Source organism: Castor canadensis, chromosome 4 (assembly GCF_047511655.1).
Source record: "Castor canadensis chromosome 4, mCasCan1.hap1v2, whole genome shotgun sequence".
NCBI classification, from domain to species: Eukaryota; Metazoa; Chordata; class Mammalia; order Rodentia; family Castoridae; genus Castor; species Castor canadensis.
In genome coordinates this window covers 131,033,838-131,050,653 of record NC_133389.1, presented here as the reverse complement: position 1 = coordinate 131,050,653, position 16,816 = coordinate 131,033,838, and the positions used below count along the sequence as shown (strand labels likewise).

Genomic DNA, 16,816 nt, shown 5'->3' with positions numbered 1-16,816 from the left:
AATAACATAGTTTGGGGAAGCTTTGGTTGGCTCAAAAGCCAAACTGAGCAAATAAAGACTCAAGTCAAAGTAAACATGCAGCCTTCATTTAAAAATTTTGTTTTGACAATACATGAAGGATGCACATGGGGAAAATGTTGCAATAATTGTTCCCTTTCTTTCAATGCTTTTTCTTAGAAAAACCAAGTGCACCTGAAAAACTTGGAGTAACAAGTGTATCCAAAGATAGTGTTTCCCTGAGTTGGTTGAAGCCTGACCATGATGGTGGAAGCAGAATTGTACACTATGTCGTTGAAGCACTAGAAAAAGGACAGAAAAACTGGGTTAAATGTGCAGCAGTAAAGACAACTCACCATGTTGTTTCTGGTCTGAGGGAGAATCATGAATACTTTTTCCGGGTCTTTGCTGAAAATCAAGCTGGCTTGAGTGATCCAAGAGAGCTCTTGCTTCCTGTTCTTGTAAAGGCGCAGCTAGGTATGTCCAATTTTATGGAGAAGCAAAATTTAAACTACATTGATTCAAGTTAATGTTTAGAAACTCATTTTCACATCCATTTTTTATACTCTTGTTTTTTAGAACCACCTGAAATTGATATGAAGAATTTCCCAAGTCACACTGTGTATGTCAGAGCTGGTTCGAACCTTAAAGTTGACATTCCAATTTCTGGGAAACCACTACCCAAAGTGACCTTATCAAGAGACGGTGTCCCCCTAAAGGCAACCATGAGGTTTAATACTGAAGTTACTGCTGAGAACCTGACCATCAATCTTAAAGAAAGTGTTACTGCTGATGCTGGAAGATATGAGATCACTGCTGCCAACTCCAGTGGAACAACCAAAGCTTTCATTAACATCATTGTGCTGGACAGACCTGGTCCTCCAACTGGCCCTGTGGTTATTAGTGATATAACTGAAGAAAGTGTGACTCTCAAATGGGAGCCACCTACGTATGATGGTGGAAGTCAAGTTACCAATTACATTGTACTCAAGAGAGAAACAAGTACTGCAGTATGGACTGAAGTGTCTGCAACTGTTGCAAGAACCATGATTAAAGTAATGAAACTGACCACTGGAGAAGAGTACCAATTCCGCATCAAAGCAGAAAACCGCTTTGGCATCAGTGATCACATAGATTCAGCTTGTGTGGTTGTCAAACTACCATACAGTAAGTTGTTAAACTTTTCAAAGATTCCAGGTTTTAATTCACTATAATGTGCTAAATGTATTAACTTACGGAATTTCTCTCTTCCATAGCAACACCTGGACCACCATCTACACCATGGGTCACTAATGTTACTCGAGAAAGCATCACTGTGGGTTGGCATGAACCAGTATCCAATGGAGGCAGTGCAGTTATAGGCTATCACTTGGAAATGAAAGACAGAAACAGTATTTTATGGCAAAAGGCCAACAAAATGCTCATCCGTACAACTCACTTCAAAGTAACAACTATCAGTGCTGGACTTATTTATGAATTTAGGGTATGTGCAGAAAATGCTGCTGGTATTGGAAAACCTAGCCATCCTTCTGAACCAGTCTTGGCTATTGATTCCTGTGGTATGTATTTGTTGTAAGAATAGTTCTTTCAACTTAAAAACACAATTCTTATTTCTGCAAAGCAAAATGAACTGACATAAGTGTCATTAATCTTTTCTCATTATCACAGAACCCCCAAGAAATGTTCGTATCACTGATATTTCAAAGAACTCTGTCAACCTTTCATGGCAACAACCAGCTTTTGATGGAGGAAGCAAGGTTACAGGATACATTGTTGAGAGACGTGACCTTCCAGATGGCAGATGGACCAAGGCCAGCTTCACCAATGTTATTGAGACTCAATTTACTGTCTCTGGCTTGACTCAGAATTCTCAATATGAATTCCGTGTCTTTGCTAGGAATGCTGTCGGCTCCATCAGCAATCCATCTGAGATTGTAGGCCCCATTACATGCATTGATTCTTATGGTGAGCATCTGTAGCTCTTTGGATCCCAGTAGATATTTAATTCAATATATTTTCCTCATTTTAATAACTTTTACTATGTGCTTTAATTAAGTTTTGTAAAAAATATGAACTAACTATGATAATTAGGAAAAGTCCTTAACCGCTCCAGATCTCTTAACTAAAAGTGAGAGATTTGAACGATAAGATATCTACGGGTCTTTCCAACTTCAACCTCTTATCATTCTTTGGTTATCTAAGTTCGTGCTTTCATTCTAAGTTATTAGAGTCAATGATTAACTCCATGTGAACACTCCCATGGAATATTATTCTTAAATAAGTGAAAGACTAAACAAGACTTTGATGACAACAGCACCTTACATTTCTTGGTTAATTATCATGAATTCTCTCACTTAGTTCCAACAGCCCTAAGATTAATCCATTTTACAGAAGAGAAACTGAGGTTTATAGTGCTTATGTAACTTCTTCAAGGAGAAGCAGCTCATTAGTGATGGAGTGGTGCTCCCTAGAGAAATCTCTACATCACTGTCAGACCAAAATATATACTTGACCATTCTGGAAGATAGATGGCACACTTAACTAATAATGGTTTGAGAATTTAAATGTCATAAGAGTCAAATACCCTGTGACACTTTTTCTAAATGTTCTCAAAAAAAAGGAAAGTAAGCTACCAAGTGTCTAGAAAAAGTTATTTGCTCCTACCCCTTACATTGAGAATTTCAGGGCCTCTCTTTATCAATCACGATTTGTGGACACTGAGGCAGGAATATATATAGATATACGTATATATCTCTATATATAAGTAGAGAAACTAGACTTCAAAGGTCTGACATGAATCTTGGATAGACATCAGTGAACTGAGATGGAGAAAAAGCAGGAAGTGATCACAGGAAGAGGAAAGAGAAACTAGTATGAAAGAAAAATTTTAATGCTACTTTTCAATGATGTTCTCACTATTGTAATTCCACTTCATCACTGGAATAAAATGCCTATTAGACTTTAAGATACATTTAGAAAGTACATTATGTCCCTGAGAAATTAGTGCAGTGTTATTGGGGTACAGAGTTTGTTCACAGTTTTTCTTCCCCATCTGAGATATAACAGTGGTTTAAAAATTGTAATAGGTAAATAAACTTGTAATGACAGTATATACACACATAACTTAGTAAGCGCAATGACCTTATTTTGAGGTTGTTATAGCCATTTTTTTCCATCCTTAGGAATTTTTAAATATTTCTTATCCATTTTTCTTGCAGGTGGACCTGTAATTGACTTGCCTCTAGAATATACAGAAGTTGTCAAATACAGAGCAGGTACATCTGTGAAACTCAGAGCTGGCATTTCTGGAAAACCTGAGCCTACAATTGAGTGGTATAAAGATGATAAAGAATTGCAAACCAATGCACTGGTGTGTGTTGAAAATACCACTGACCTTGCCTCTATACTTATCAAAGATGCCAACCGCCTTAACAGTGGAAGCTATGAATTAAAACTAAGGAATGCCATGGGCTCAGCCTCAGCCACCATCAGAGTACAGATCCTTGGTAGGTGCTTAATACAGGCTGATGTCCTATTTTGTTTGCATAAAGCTTAGTAATTTAAAATCAGTTAAGTTTTTAAAAAGCACTAACCTTGTTTCATTCTTTCATTGATAGACAAACCAGGACCTCCAGGTGGACCAATTGAGTTTAAGACTATCACTGCTGAAAAGATAACCCTTCTCTGGAGGCCTCCAGCTGATGATGGTGGTGCAAAAATTACTCACTACATCGTGGAAAAACGTGAGACAAGCCGCGTTGTGTGGTCTATGGTGGCTGAAAATTTGGAAGAGTGCATTATTACAACCACCAAAATTATCAAAGGAAATGAGTACATCTTCCGGGTCCGAGCTGTGAACAAATATGGAATTGGCGAGCCACTGGAATCTGATCCAGTTGTGGCCAAGAATGCATTTGGTGAGATGTGATTTCCTTAGAAAATAAAAACACATGAAAAATTGTTTTCGTGTGAATGTTGTGAATGTTTTCTTAAAATGGTTTTCTTTTGTAGCATCGTGACTCAGTACTATGCTTTTCATAAGGTGGAAAATGTAATAAATGAAATTATTTTTAGGATTTGAAAAAATCAAAAAGTATTACATATAGGTAATGTTGATCTTTTAAACTCATTTGCCTTTTCCTCCCTAAATAGTTACACCTGGGCCACCAAGCATACCAGAGGTGACAAAGATTAACAAGAATTCAATGACTGTTGTCTGGAACAGACCAGTTGCAGACGGTGGCAGTGAAATAAGTGGATATTTCCTTGAAAAACGAGACAAGAAGAGTCTAGGATGGTTTAAAGTACTGAAGGAGACTATCCGTGACACCAGACAGAAGGTAACAGGACTCACAGAAAACAGTGACTATCAATACCGAGTTTGTGCTGTAAATGCTGCTGGACTGGGTCCATTTTCTGAACCATCTGACTTCTACAAAGCCGCTGATCCCATTGGTAAGTGTTCATACATACAGCATCTTCACCTATGTCTTCTTTTAGATGACTAAATTATACATGACTGCATAATTTCTGTTTTGTGAATGTCATTCCAGATCCTCCAGGCCCACCAGCCAAGATAAGAATCGCAGACTCAACTAAATCATCTATCACTCTTGGCTGGAGTAAACCTGTCTATGATGGGGGCAGTGCTGTTACTGGATATGTTGTCGAGATGAGACAAGGAGAAGAGGAAGAATGGACTATTGTCTCTACCAAAGGAGAAGTCAGAACTACAGAATACGTAGTGTCTAACCTGAAACCTGGAATCGATTATTACTTCCAGGTATCTGCAGTGAACTGTGCAGGACAAGGAGAACCTATAAAAATGACTGAACCTGTACAAGCTAAAGATATACTTGGTATGTACAACTGGTATGATTATGTTTTTATTATTTTGCTGGAGTGCTTTTAGGAAACAACTTATTTTCTTGCTTATAAAATTCACTGTATATGTCCATTTTATGTCTACAGAGGAACCAGCAATTGACCTAGATGTAGCTCTCAGAACCTCTATTGTAGCAAAAGCTGGTGAAGATGTTCAAGTGCTGATTCCCTTTAAAGGCAGACCTCCACCTACTGTCACCTGGAGAAAAGATGAGAAGAATCTTGGCAGTGATGCCAGATATAGCATTCAAAACACTGATTCATCCTCATTACTCATTATTCCTCAAGTTACTCGCAATGATACAGGAAAATATGTCCTGACAATAGAAAATGGAGTTGGTCAACCAAAGTCTTCAACTGTGAGTGTTAAAGTGCTCGATACACCAGCTGCTTGTCAGAAACTACAGGTGAAACACGTGTCCCGAGGTACAGTCACTTTGCTCTGGGATCCTCCTCTCATTGACGGAGGATCTCCCATAATTAATTATGTCATTGAAAAGAGAGATGCCACAAAGAGAACATGGTCTAATGTGTCACACAAATGTTCCAGTACATCCTTTAAGGTAACAGATTTGTCAGAGAAAACACCATTCTTCTTCAGAGTTCTTGCAGAAAATGAAATTGGAATTGGGGAACCTTGTGAAACCACAGAGCCAGTGAAGGCTGCTGAAGTACCAGCTCCTATACGTGATCTCTCAATGAAAGACTCAACAAAGACATCTGTTATCCTGAGCTGGACTAAACCTGACTTTGATGGTGGGAGTGTCATTACAGAATACGTTGTAGAAAGGAAAGGTAAAGGTGAACAAACATGGTCACATGCTGGCATAAGTAAGACATGTGAAATTGAGATTGGCCAACTGAAAGAACAGTCAGTCCTGGAATTCAGAGTGTCTGCAAGAAATGAGAAAGGACTGAGTGATGCTGTTACTATCGGGCCACTTACAGTGAAAGAACTTATAATTACACCTGAAGTTGACCTGTCAGAAATCCCTGGGGCACAAATCTCTGTGAGAATCGGACATAATGTACACCTTGAATTTCCTTATAAAGGAAAACCCAAACCATCTATCAGTTGGCTGAAAGATGGCTTGCCACTGAAAGAAAGTGAATATGTTCGTTTCAGTAAAACTGAAAACAAAATTACCTTGAGTATTAAAAATGTCAAGAAGGAGAATGGAGGGAAATACACTGTTATTCTTGATAATGCAGTATGCAGAAACTCATTCCCCATTACAATCATTACCCTGGGCCCACCATCAAAGCCCAAAGGACCCATTCGATTTGATGAAATCAAGGCTGACAGTGCCATCATGTCATGGGATGTACCTGAAGATGATGGAGGAGGAGAAATTACTTGTTATAGCATTGAGAAGAGGGAAGCTTCACAAACAAATTGGAAGATGGTATGTTCAAGTGTTGCCAGGACAACTTTCAAAGTTCCTAATCTAGTCAAAGATGCTGAATACCAGTTTAGGGTTAGAGCAGAAAACAGATATGGAGTCAGCGAACCACTCGTCTCAAGCATTATCGTTGCAAAACACCAGTTCAGGATTCCTGGCCCTCCAGGAAAGCCAGTTATATACAACGTGACTTCTGATGGCATGTCACTAACCTGGGATGCACCAGTTTATGATGGTGGTTCAGAAGTTACTGGATTCCATGTTGAAAAGAAAGAAAGAAATAGCATCCTCTGGCAAAGAGTTAACACATCACCAATATCTGGAAGAGAATATAGAGCTACTGGACTAGTAGAAGGGCTGGACTACCAATTCCGCGTATATGCTGAAAATTCTGCTGGCCTAAGCTCACCTAGTGACCCAAGCAAATTTACCTTAGCTGTTTCCCCAGTAGGTAAGTGACTATTATACATATATAATTAAGCAATCAAATGTGTGAATAATAAATCACTGTTTTTCTTTCATATACTGTCTTCTTGCCTATCTTCTTGTCACTAGAGAACTAGTCATGCAAAGCAAGAGGAATGATTTTATCAGTCCAGTAAATTAATTTAAAGTTATTTAAAAGACTATGAAACATAAAGTTGAAATTAATTCTGTGTTTGGGGGATTTATTCACGCTATTTTTCTACCATTGGTGATCAAGAGATGGGTACAGAGATAACGCTGCATTGAACTTCCTTAAAACTTTTCAGACCCACCTGGCACTCCTGACTACATTGATGTCACCCGGGAAACGATCACACTTAAATGGAACCCACCATTGCGTGATGGAGGCAGTAAGATTGTGGCATACAGCATTGAAAAACGACAAGAAAATGATCGCTGGGTTAGATGCAACTTTACTGATGTCAGTGAATGTCAGTACACAGTTACAGGACTTAGTCCTGGAGATCGATATGAGTTCAGAATAATTGCAAGAAATGCTGTTGGAACTATAAGTCCACCTTCACAGTCTTCTGGCATTATTATGACAAGAGATGAAAATGGTAAGTATTTACAACTGATTTTTAGTGAGTCTAAGAACATTCTCTTTTTAAAAATTGCTTTTGGCCCAATGTAAAATACATACAAGTGGGGGACTGGAGTCTGGCTCAAGTGATAGAGCACCTGCCTAGCAAGTGCAAGACCTACCCAGGAACAACGAAAAAAAACGCATACAAGTGGGAATGGATTTTTAGCTATGTAATTTTAGCCATTTATAATAGAGAAATTAAAAGGCCACCAAGAATAGCTACCCATAAATACTAGAGTCATTAAAATATAATATATATCTAACAACACAATCATCACCTTGCTTGTGTGTAGCTGATGGCCTCTTATAGGAACTTGTTTGAATATTCAACACTAGTAGGAAGTAAATAACTTGTAACTATTTCATTTTTTAATAAAAGGTAATGCAAAATTAATAACATGGCAGGTATAACAAAGGGAATAATCTAATAAAAAGACAAATGTTTAATCCCATAATCTAAACTCTCAATTTTCAATCCAATTTTTAAAATAGCATTTGGTAGCACAGAAGTCATTTCTTTCCCAGGCACCTTTTTTTTTTTTTTTTGCAGTACTGGGATTTGAACTCAGGGCCTATACCTTGAACTACTCCATCAGTCCTTCTTTGTGATGGGTTTTTTCAAGATAAGGCCTCACAGAACTATTTTCCCTGGCTGGCTTTGAACCACAATCCTCCTGATCTCTGCCTCCTGAGTAGCTAGAATTACAAGTGTGAGCTACCAGTGTCCAGCTTTCCCAGGCTTTATGATATGGTGCTAATAAAAATACGTTCATGTGTCTTTATTAAGCCAAAATAATGCATAGTATTTCTATTTCTTTTATAGTTCCACCAATAGTAGAGTTTGGCCCTGAGTACTTCGAAGGTCTTGTTATTAAGTCTGGAGAGAGTCTTAGAATTAAAGCTTTGGTACAAGGACGACCAGTACCTCGAGTAACTTGGTTCAAGGATGGAGTTGAAATTGAAAAGAGGATGAATATAGAAATAACTGATGTCCTTGGATCCACCAGCCTCTTTGTTAGAGACGCTACTCGGGACCATCGTGGTGTATATACAGTGGAAGCCAAAAATGTATCTGGCACTGCAAAAGCAGAAATTACAGTGAAAGTACAAGGTACTTTTAAAATAACTTCTTAATATTAAAACTTATGGGTCTTGGGTTTGGGACATGTCTAATTATGTTTTAATGAACAAGAAAAAAAACTAACTCTGGAAACTTTTTCCATATAGATACACCAGGAAAAGTGGTTGGGCCAATAAGATTCACAAATATTTCTGGTGAGAAGATGACCCTGTGGTGGGATGTACCACTCAATGATGGCTGTGCTCCTGTCACCCACTATATCATTGAGAAACGGGAAACCAGCAGACTTGCTTGGGCACTGATTGAGGATAAATGTGAAGCCCTCAGTTATACTGCCATTAAATTAATAAATGGCAATGAATACCAGTTCCGTGTTTCTGCAGTTAACAAGTTTGGTGTTGGCAGGCCACTTGATTCTGACCCAGTAGTGGCTCAGATACAATACAGTAAGTTTCTGTTTTTACTGAATGGTACTATGTCATAAGATGAACTTTCCAAGAAAATATACCTAACTGATTTCTGTTTTGTTCATTTTGCAGCTGTTCCTGATGCCCCTGGCACTCCAGAACCTAGCAGCGTAACCGGCAATAGCATTACCCTGATGTGGGCAAGGCCAGAATCAGATGGTGGTAATGACATTCAACACTATATTCTTGAAAGAAGAGAAAAGAAAAGCACAAGATGGGTAAAAGTGATTAGCAAACGACCCATCTCTGAGACAAGATTCAAGGTCACAGGTCTGATAGAAGGCAATGAGTACGAATTCCATGTCATGGCTGAAAATGCTGCAGGAGTAGGACCTGCAAGTGGTATCTCAAGACTAATTAAATGTAGAGAGCCTGTTAACCCACCAAGTGCTCCCACAGTGGTCAAAGTGACAGACACATCAAAGACAACTGTGAGCTTAGAATGGTCCAAGCCAGTCTTTGATGGTGGCATGGAAATAATTGGGTACATTATAGAAATGTGCAAAGCTGACCTGGGAGACTGGCATAAGGTGAACACAGAGGCATGTGTGAAAACAAGATACACAGTCACTGATCTACAAGCAGGTGAAGAATACAAATTCCGAGTTAGTGCTATCAACGGTGCTGGAAAAGGAGAAAGCTGTGAAGTGACTGGCACAATTAAAGCAATTGACCGATTATCAGCTCCTGAGTTAGATATTGATGCAAACTTCAAGCAGACTCACATTGTTAGAGCTGGGGCAAGTATTCGCCTCTTCATTGCCTACCAGGGTAGACCTACACCTACAGCTGTGTGGAGCAAGCCTGACTCTAATCTTAGCATTCGGGCTGATATCCATACAACAGACTCCTTCAGCACACTCACTGTGGAAAACTGCAACAGAAATGATGCAGGGAAATACACTCTTACTGTGGAAAACAACAGTGGTAGTAAGTCAATCACATTCACTGTAAAGGTGCTAGACTCTCCAGGACCACCTGGTCCAATTACCTTCAAGGATGTGACCCGGGGATCTGCTACACTGATGTGGGATGCTCCTCTCCTTGATGGTGGTGCCCGAATCCATCACTATGTGGTAGAGAAACGAGAAGCAAGCCGCCGAAGCTGGCAGGTTGTCAGTGAAAAATGCACTCGCCAGATCCTCAAGGTCAACGACCTGACAGAAGGTGTTCCATACTATTTCCGTGTTTCTGCAGAAAATGAATATGGTGTTGGTGAACCCTATGAAATTCCAGAGCCAATTGTAGCTACAGAACAGCCAGCACCACCTAGGAGGCTTGATGTTATTGACACTAGCAAATCCTCCGCAGTCTTAGCGTGGCTTAAACCTGACCACGATGGAGGCAGCCGGATCACTGGTTACCTGCTCGAAATGAGACAAAAGGGATCTGACTTCTGGGTTGAAGCTGGTCACACCAAACAGCTGACTTTCACAGTGGAACGCCTTGTTGAGAACACTGAGTATGAATTCCGTGTGAAGGCCAAAAATGATGCTGGCTATAGCGAACCTAGGGAAGCTTTCTCATCTGTCATCATCAAGGAGCCTCAAATTGAGCCCACTGCTGATCTCACTGGAATTACCAACCAGCTCATAACTTGCAAAGCAGGAAGCACATTTACCATTGACGTGCCAATTAGTGGTCGTCCTGCCCCCAAAGTAACATGGAAACTGGAAGAGATGAGACTTAAGGAGACAGATAGAGTGAGCATCACAACAACAAAAGATAGGACCACACTGTCTGTAAAGGACAGTATGAGAGGCGACTCTGGCAGATACTTCTTGACCCTGGAAAATACAGCTGGTGTTAAAACATTTACCATCACAGTTGTGGTCATTGGAAGGCCAGGTCCAGTAACTGGCCCCATCGAGGTCTCATCTATCTCGGCTGAATCATGTGTCCTGTCATGGGCTGAACCTAAAGATGATGGAGGCACTGAAATTACTAATTACATAGTTGAAAAGCGTGAGTCAGGTACAACAGCATGGCAGCTTGTCAATTCCAGTGTCAAGCGTACTCAGATTAAAATCACTCACCTCACAAAATACATGGAGTATTCTTTCCGTGTCAGCTCTGAGAATAGATTTGGTGTCAGCAAGCCTCTAGAATCAGCACCAATAGTTGCTGAACATCCATTTGGTAAGAAAACTAGATATCATATTTCAGTTATTATTAAATATTTCTACTGAGTTTTATAAAATTGCTCATATTTGATAACTTTGTTTATACTCAGTCCCACCAAGTGCTCCTACCAGGCCTGAAGTCTATTATGTGTCTGCCAATGCCATGTCCATTCGTTGGGAAGAACCCTACCATGATGGTGGCAGTAAAATAATTGGCTACTGGGTTGAGAAGAAAGAACGCAATACCATTCTTTGGGTGAAAGAAAACAAACTGCCATGTTTAGAGTGCAACTACAAAGTGACTGGTTTAGTAGAAGGACTGGAATATCAGTTCAGAACTTATGCACTCAATGCTGCAGGTGTTAGCAAGGCCAGTGAAGCTTCAAGATCTGTAATGGCTCAAAACCCAGTTGGTATGTATTAAAATTTAACAGTAGTCTTGTTTACCACTATTATTGGTATTAGCAGAACTTAAGAGTTGTATTTTTAACCTTACTTTTGCATCCCTTCTAGATGCACCAGGCAGACCGGAAGTGACAGATGTCTCTAGATCAACAGTATCATTGATTTGGTCTGCCCCAGTGTATGACGGAGGCAGCAAGGTTGTGGGGTACATCATAGAGCGTAAGCCAGTCAGTGAAATTGGAGATGGCCGCTGGCTAAAGTGCAATTATACCATTGTCTCTGACAATTTCTTCACTGTGACTGCTCTAAGTGAAGGAGACACTTATGAATTCCGTGTGTTGGCCAAGAATGCAGCAGGTGTGATTAGCAAAGGGTCTGAATCCACAGGCCCTGTCACTTGCCGAGATGAATATGGTAAGAAATAGTTAATATTCTCCTTTTAAATTATCACAGTTACATAAAAATGAACTCAGACATTTATTCACATCTATTTTACCTATCACAGCTCCACCCAAAGCTGAACTGGATGCCAGGTTACAGGGCGATCTGGTGACCATCAGAGCAGGTTCAGACCTTGTTCTTGATGCTGCTGTTGGTGGCAAACCTGAACCCAAAATTATCTGGACCAAAGGAGACAAGGAACTAGATCTCTGTGAAAAAGTCTCTTTACAGTATACTGGCAAACGAGCAACTGCTGTGATCAAGTTCTGTGACAGAAGTGACAGTGGAAAATACACATTAACAGTGAAAAATGCCAGCGGGACAAAAGCTGTGTCTGTCACAGTCAAAGTTCTTGGTAAGCATATCAAACATATTTGTATTTTTATAGCATTTTTCAAATATACACGGAATGGTCTTCATCGTGGTTTGTCATTATGCCTGTTTCAGATTCCCCTGGCCCATGTAGAAAACTCACCATCAGCAGAATAACAGAGGAGAAGTGCACTTTAGCCTGGAGCCTTCCTCAGGAGGATGGAGGAGCAGAAATAACTCACTACATCGTAGAAAGACGTGAGACTAGCAGGCTCAACTGGGTGATTGTTGAAGGCGAATGCCCAACGCTATCCTATGTGGTTACCAGACTCATCAAGAACAATGAGTACACATTCCGAGTAAGGGCAGTGAATAAATACGGCCCTGGTGTACCTGTTGAATCAGAGCCAATTGTAGCCAGAAACTCATTCAGTGAGTATTAACATTATAAAACAATTTGGTGATTGAAATGCAATGGGATCAGGGGAGAAGGGGCAGTCATGTTCATTGGGATTTTGTACAATTCAAGTCACCCCCATTTTCATAAAATTCAAACAGCTATTCCATCACAACCTGGAATACCTGAAGAAGTCGGGGCTGGCAAAGAGCATATCATTATTCAGTGGGCAAAACCTGAATCTGATGGTGGCAATGATATCAGCAACTACCTAGTAGACAAACGTGAGAAGAAGAGCCTGCGCTGGACACGTGTCAACAAAGACTATGTGATATATGACACCAGGCTGAAGGTGACCAGCCTGATGGAAGGTTGTGATTACCAGTTCCGGGTGACTGCAGTGAACGCTGCTGGTAACAGTGAACCCAGTGAAGCTTCCAACTTCATCTCATGCAAAGAACCATCATGTGAGTTTTAAGAATCAGACATTAACCTAATGCGATCCTCTATAATCCTAGCTACTCCTGAGGCAGAGGTAGGAGGATTGTGATCCAGGGCCAGACTGGACAAAAGTGTGAGACCCTATCTGAAAAACAGTCTACAAGTGAAAAAAACTGAGGAATGGTTCAAGTGGTAGAGCACCTACCTAGCAAGCACAAGGCCCTTTGTTCAATCCTTTGTTTAATTTTTGTAAAAAAATTACAAATAATTTTCTACCATACTACTTCTAGGAACTTACAAATTTTATGAAAAGCTAATGTCTAGAAAAAGTATGTAGTTATTAGTGTGATCTTTAATATAGTCTAAGTTAGAGTATTTTAACTATTACCTATATTGATACTATCAATTAGCATAGCTGAAAATTGTTGCAGTATTTTTCTAATTTATTAAAAATAAATTCTACTACAAAGATGAAAGATATATTTTGTAAATCTAAGAACAAATGAAAATGCATTGTACTGATAACAACTACTGAAAAGAAAAAAAGGCAAAGTCCCCTTTGAGAAAAGGCTTAGCAGGAACTAACAAAATTATTATTATATGAGCTTCAGAAATAAATGACAAATCCTTTTACAGATTTTGAGCCCAGGAGCTGAAAAGAATAAGTCACTGGGACTAAAGAGGGGGATATGAGGAAAATGATCCCTGTATTCATTAGAGATGTAGAGATAAAAAGTGATATTAATTCAGTGAAAGATGAGCAGCTAAAGAAAAGTCTCTGAGAATGGGTTAAGCAATTAGCTTAGCTAACAGAGAAGAATATACCATAGGTAGGCAAAGTAGGAGGGAAGAAACTCCTACATTCCTAAAGCAATTTAACTCAGAATAATTATAGTGATGTAGCATACAGTGCTTCCCTGGAATATCAAAAGAACTCAGTTACAAAGATAGTCTTGGTGAATGTAGATAAAGAGCAATAATGCTTTTATTAGTCTTTAAAACCAAAAATACAATTCTCAAAGTTTCCTTATTTGTGAAATACCTATATCCCACTTTTCCTTCTTCTTTTTTTTTTTGTAGTACTGGGGTTTGAACTCAGGGCCTACACCCTTAGCCACTTCACAAGTCCTTTTTTTGTGATGGATTTTTGGTTTTGTGAGAGAGGGTTTTATGAACTATTTGCCTGGGCTGGCTTCGAACAGTGATCCTCCTGAGTAGCTAGGATTATAGGCGTGAGCCACCAGCATCCAGCTTATATCCCACTTTTTAAATTCCACAGATACCCCTGGACCACCCTCTGCTCCAAGAGTTGTGGATACCACCAAGCGCAGCATTAGTTTGGCATGGACCAAGCCCATGTATGATGGCGGAACTGATATCACAGGATATGTTCTTGAAATGCAAGAGAAAGATACTGATCAGTGGTACCGAGTGCATACCAATGCCACAATAAGAAATACTGAATTCACTGTACCAGACCTTAAAATGGGTCAGAAATATTCCTTCAGAGTTGCAGCTGTGAATGTGAAGGGCATGAGTGAATATAGCAAAACAATTACCGAAATTGAGCCCGTGGAAAGAATAGGTATTTATAATATTAGTTTTAAGATGAATTGTTTATATTATTCTACCTATTCATGAATGAATTAAGTTTTGATGTTTGCTTTCCAGAAATACCAGATCTTGAGCTTGCAGATGACCTAAAGAAGACTGTGACACTCAGGGCCGGGGCTTCTTTGCGACTCATGGTGTCTGTATCTGGAAGACCGCCTCCCGTCATCACATGGAGCAAGAAGGGCATTGACCTTGCAAATCGGGCAATTATTGACAACACTGAGAGCTATTCTTTACTTATTGTGGACAAAGTTAATCGGTATGATGCTGGAAAATACACAATTGAAGCTGAAAATCAATCTGGCAAGAAATCAGCAACAGTTCTTGTTAAAGTATATGGTGAGTATCTTTCTTATGCTGTGAGTAGAATCTCTAAAAAAGGTACACCTTGATTCTTACTACTCACTTCTTTAGAGAGGACCTATATTAATTATGTTTTCCTAAAAAAAGAATCTATCAACAAATCAGGTAAAGAAGAATTGATCTTTCACTCTGTTTTTCAGATACCCCTGGTCCCTGTCCTTCAGTGACAGTTAAGGAAGTATCAAGAGATTCTGTGACTATTACTTGGGAAATTCCTACAATTGATGGTGGAGCTCCAGTCAACAATTACATTATTGAAAAACGTGAAGCTGCCATGAGAGCATTTAAAACGGTAACTACCAAATGCAGCAAGACACTTTACCGAATTTCTGGACTCGTAGAAGGAACCATGTACTATTTCAGAGTGCTGCCAGAGAACATTTATGGCATTGGAGAGCCTTGTGAAACATCAGATGCAGTTCTGGTCTCAGAAGTACCTTTGGTGCCTACAAAACTAGAAGTAGTCGATGTCACCAAATCCACTGTCACCCTTGCCTGGGAAAAACCACTTTACGATGGCGGTAGCCGACTCACAGGATATGTTCTTGAGGCCTGCAAAGCTGGCACAGAGAGATGGATGAAGGTTGTCACTTTAAAACCCACAGTCTTAGGACACACTGTTATTTCCTTAAATGAAGGTGAACAGTACTTATTTAGAGTGAGGGCACAAAATGAGAAAGGTGTGTCAGAACCAAGAGAGATCGTCACAGCTGTGACTGTACAAGACCTCAGAGGTATGTACTGTATAGCCAAATAATAGTAAAAAAAAATGAAAACATTCAGAATTCATGACACTTTATCATGAGAAATAATACTTAAAATAAATGCTTAATTTCTTTCTTATAGTGTTGCCAACAATTGATCTTTCTACAATGCCTCAAAAAACCATCCATGTCCCAGCTGGCAGGCCAGTAGAGCTGGTGATACCAATCACTGGTCGTCCACCTCCTACTGCTTCCTGGTTCTTTGCTGGTTCTAAACTTAGAGAGTCAGAACGTATCACAGTTGAAACTCACACTAAAGTAACGAAATTAACCATCCGTGAAACTACTATAAAAGATACTGGAGAATATACACTGGAGTTAAAAAATGTTACTGGAACTACTTCAGAGACCATTAAAGTCATCATTCTTGGTAAGGACTGTGATAAGGGTATAAGAAAACTGTTGATGTTCGGTCACCCAATTTTGATTTGAAGTAAAAAAAAATAATTTCCTGGATATCTTTTGCTTTCATAGACAAACCTGGCCCACCAACTGGACCTATCAAGATTGATGAAATTGATGCTACATCAATTACCATTTCCTGGGAACCACCTAAATTAGATGGTGGTGCTCCATTGAGTGGTTATGTGGTAGAACAACGTGATGCTCATCGCCCAGGATGGCTGCCAGTTTCTGAGTCAGTGACTAGACCAACATTTAAGTTTACCAGACTCACTGAAGGAAATGAATATGTGTTCCGTGTAGCAGCAACAAACCGCTTCGGGATTGGCTCTTACTTGCAATCTGAGGTCATAGAATGCCGCAGCAGCGTTAGTAAGTTCACAGACCCTTCCACCACTCTCTCTAATCTGAGGTTAACAAAAAGGAATTTGCTTTCAATATGTCCTGATGTAAAGAAAACTAGCTCACAAAATTAACTACAGGACCTTTCTAAGGTTTATAAATCTCTCCTTCGGAGTTCTCAATATGGTTAGATTTTTTTTTTTTTTTAATGTCTTCACTCTACAAAGGAGAAGGGTGTTAGGAAATGAAGACAGAAAGAGGCAAGGACAGATGGAAGATGTGAGGGAGGGAAGATGTGAGTCTGAGAA

General features: G+C 39.6%; 1 protein-coding gene across 2 annotated transcripts in view; it reads left to right on the top strand.

Moving 5' to 3' along the window:
* Ttn (titin) overlaps positions 1–16,816 on the top strand; it is a 270,679-nt gene that overhangs the window by 238,702 nt on the left and 15,161 nt on the right. For both annotated transcript variants that reach the window (XM_074071183.1, XM_074071182.1), the window contains 23 exons: positions 178–474; positions 577–1,164; positions 1,254–1,556; positions 1,666–1,962; positions 3,216–3,503; positions 3,615–3,914; positions 4,150–4,452; positions 4,551–4,856; positions 4,969–6,735; positions 7,037–7,330; positions 8,180–8,467; positions 8,584–8,883; positions 8,977–11,043; positions 11,138–11,440; positions 11,541–11,846; positions 11,938–12,228; positions 12,321–12,617; positions 12,744–13,049; positions 14,303–14,608; positions 14,695–14,976; positions 15,141–15,734; positions 15,847–16,134; positions 16,239–16,538. In XM_074071183.1, the coding sequence (XP_073927284.1) occupies positions 178–474; positions 577–1,164; positions 1,254–1,556; positions 1,666–1,962; positions 3,216–3,503; positions 3,615–3,914; positions 4,150–4,452; positions 4,551–4,856; positions 4,969–6,735; positions 7,037–7,330; positions 8,180–8,467; positions 8,584–8,883; positions 8,977–11,043; positions 11,138–11,440; positions 11,541–11,846; positions 11,938–12,228; positions 12,321–12,617; positions 12,744–13,049; positions 14,303–14,608; positions 14,695–14,976; positions 15,141–15,734; positions 15,847–16,134; positions 16,239–16,538 (10,671 nt within the window). The remainder of the gene's footprint in view (positions 1–177; positions 475–576; positions 1,165–1,253; positions 1,557–1,665; positions 1,963–3,215; positions 3,504–3,614; positions 3,915–4,149; positions 4,453–4,550; positions 4,857–4,968; positions 6,736–7,036; positions 7,331–8,179; positions 8,468–8,583; positions 8,884–8,976; positions 11,044–11,137; positions 11,441–11,540; positions 11,847–11,937; positions 12,229–12,320; positions 12,618–12,743; positions 13,050–14,302; positions 14,609–14,694; positions 14,977–15,140; positions 15,735–15,846; positions 16,135–16,238; positions 16,539–16,816) is intronic.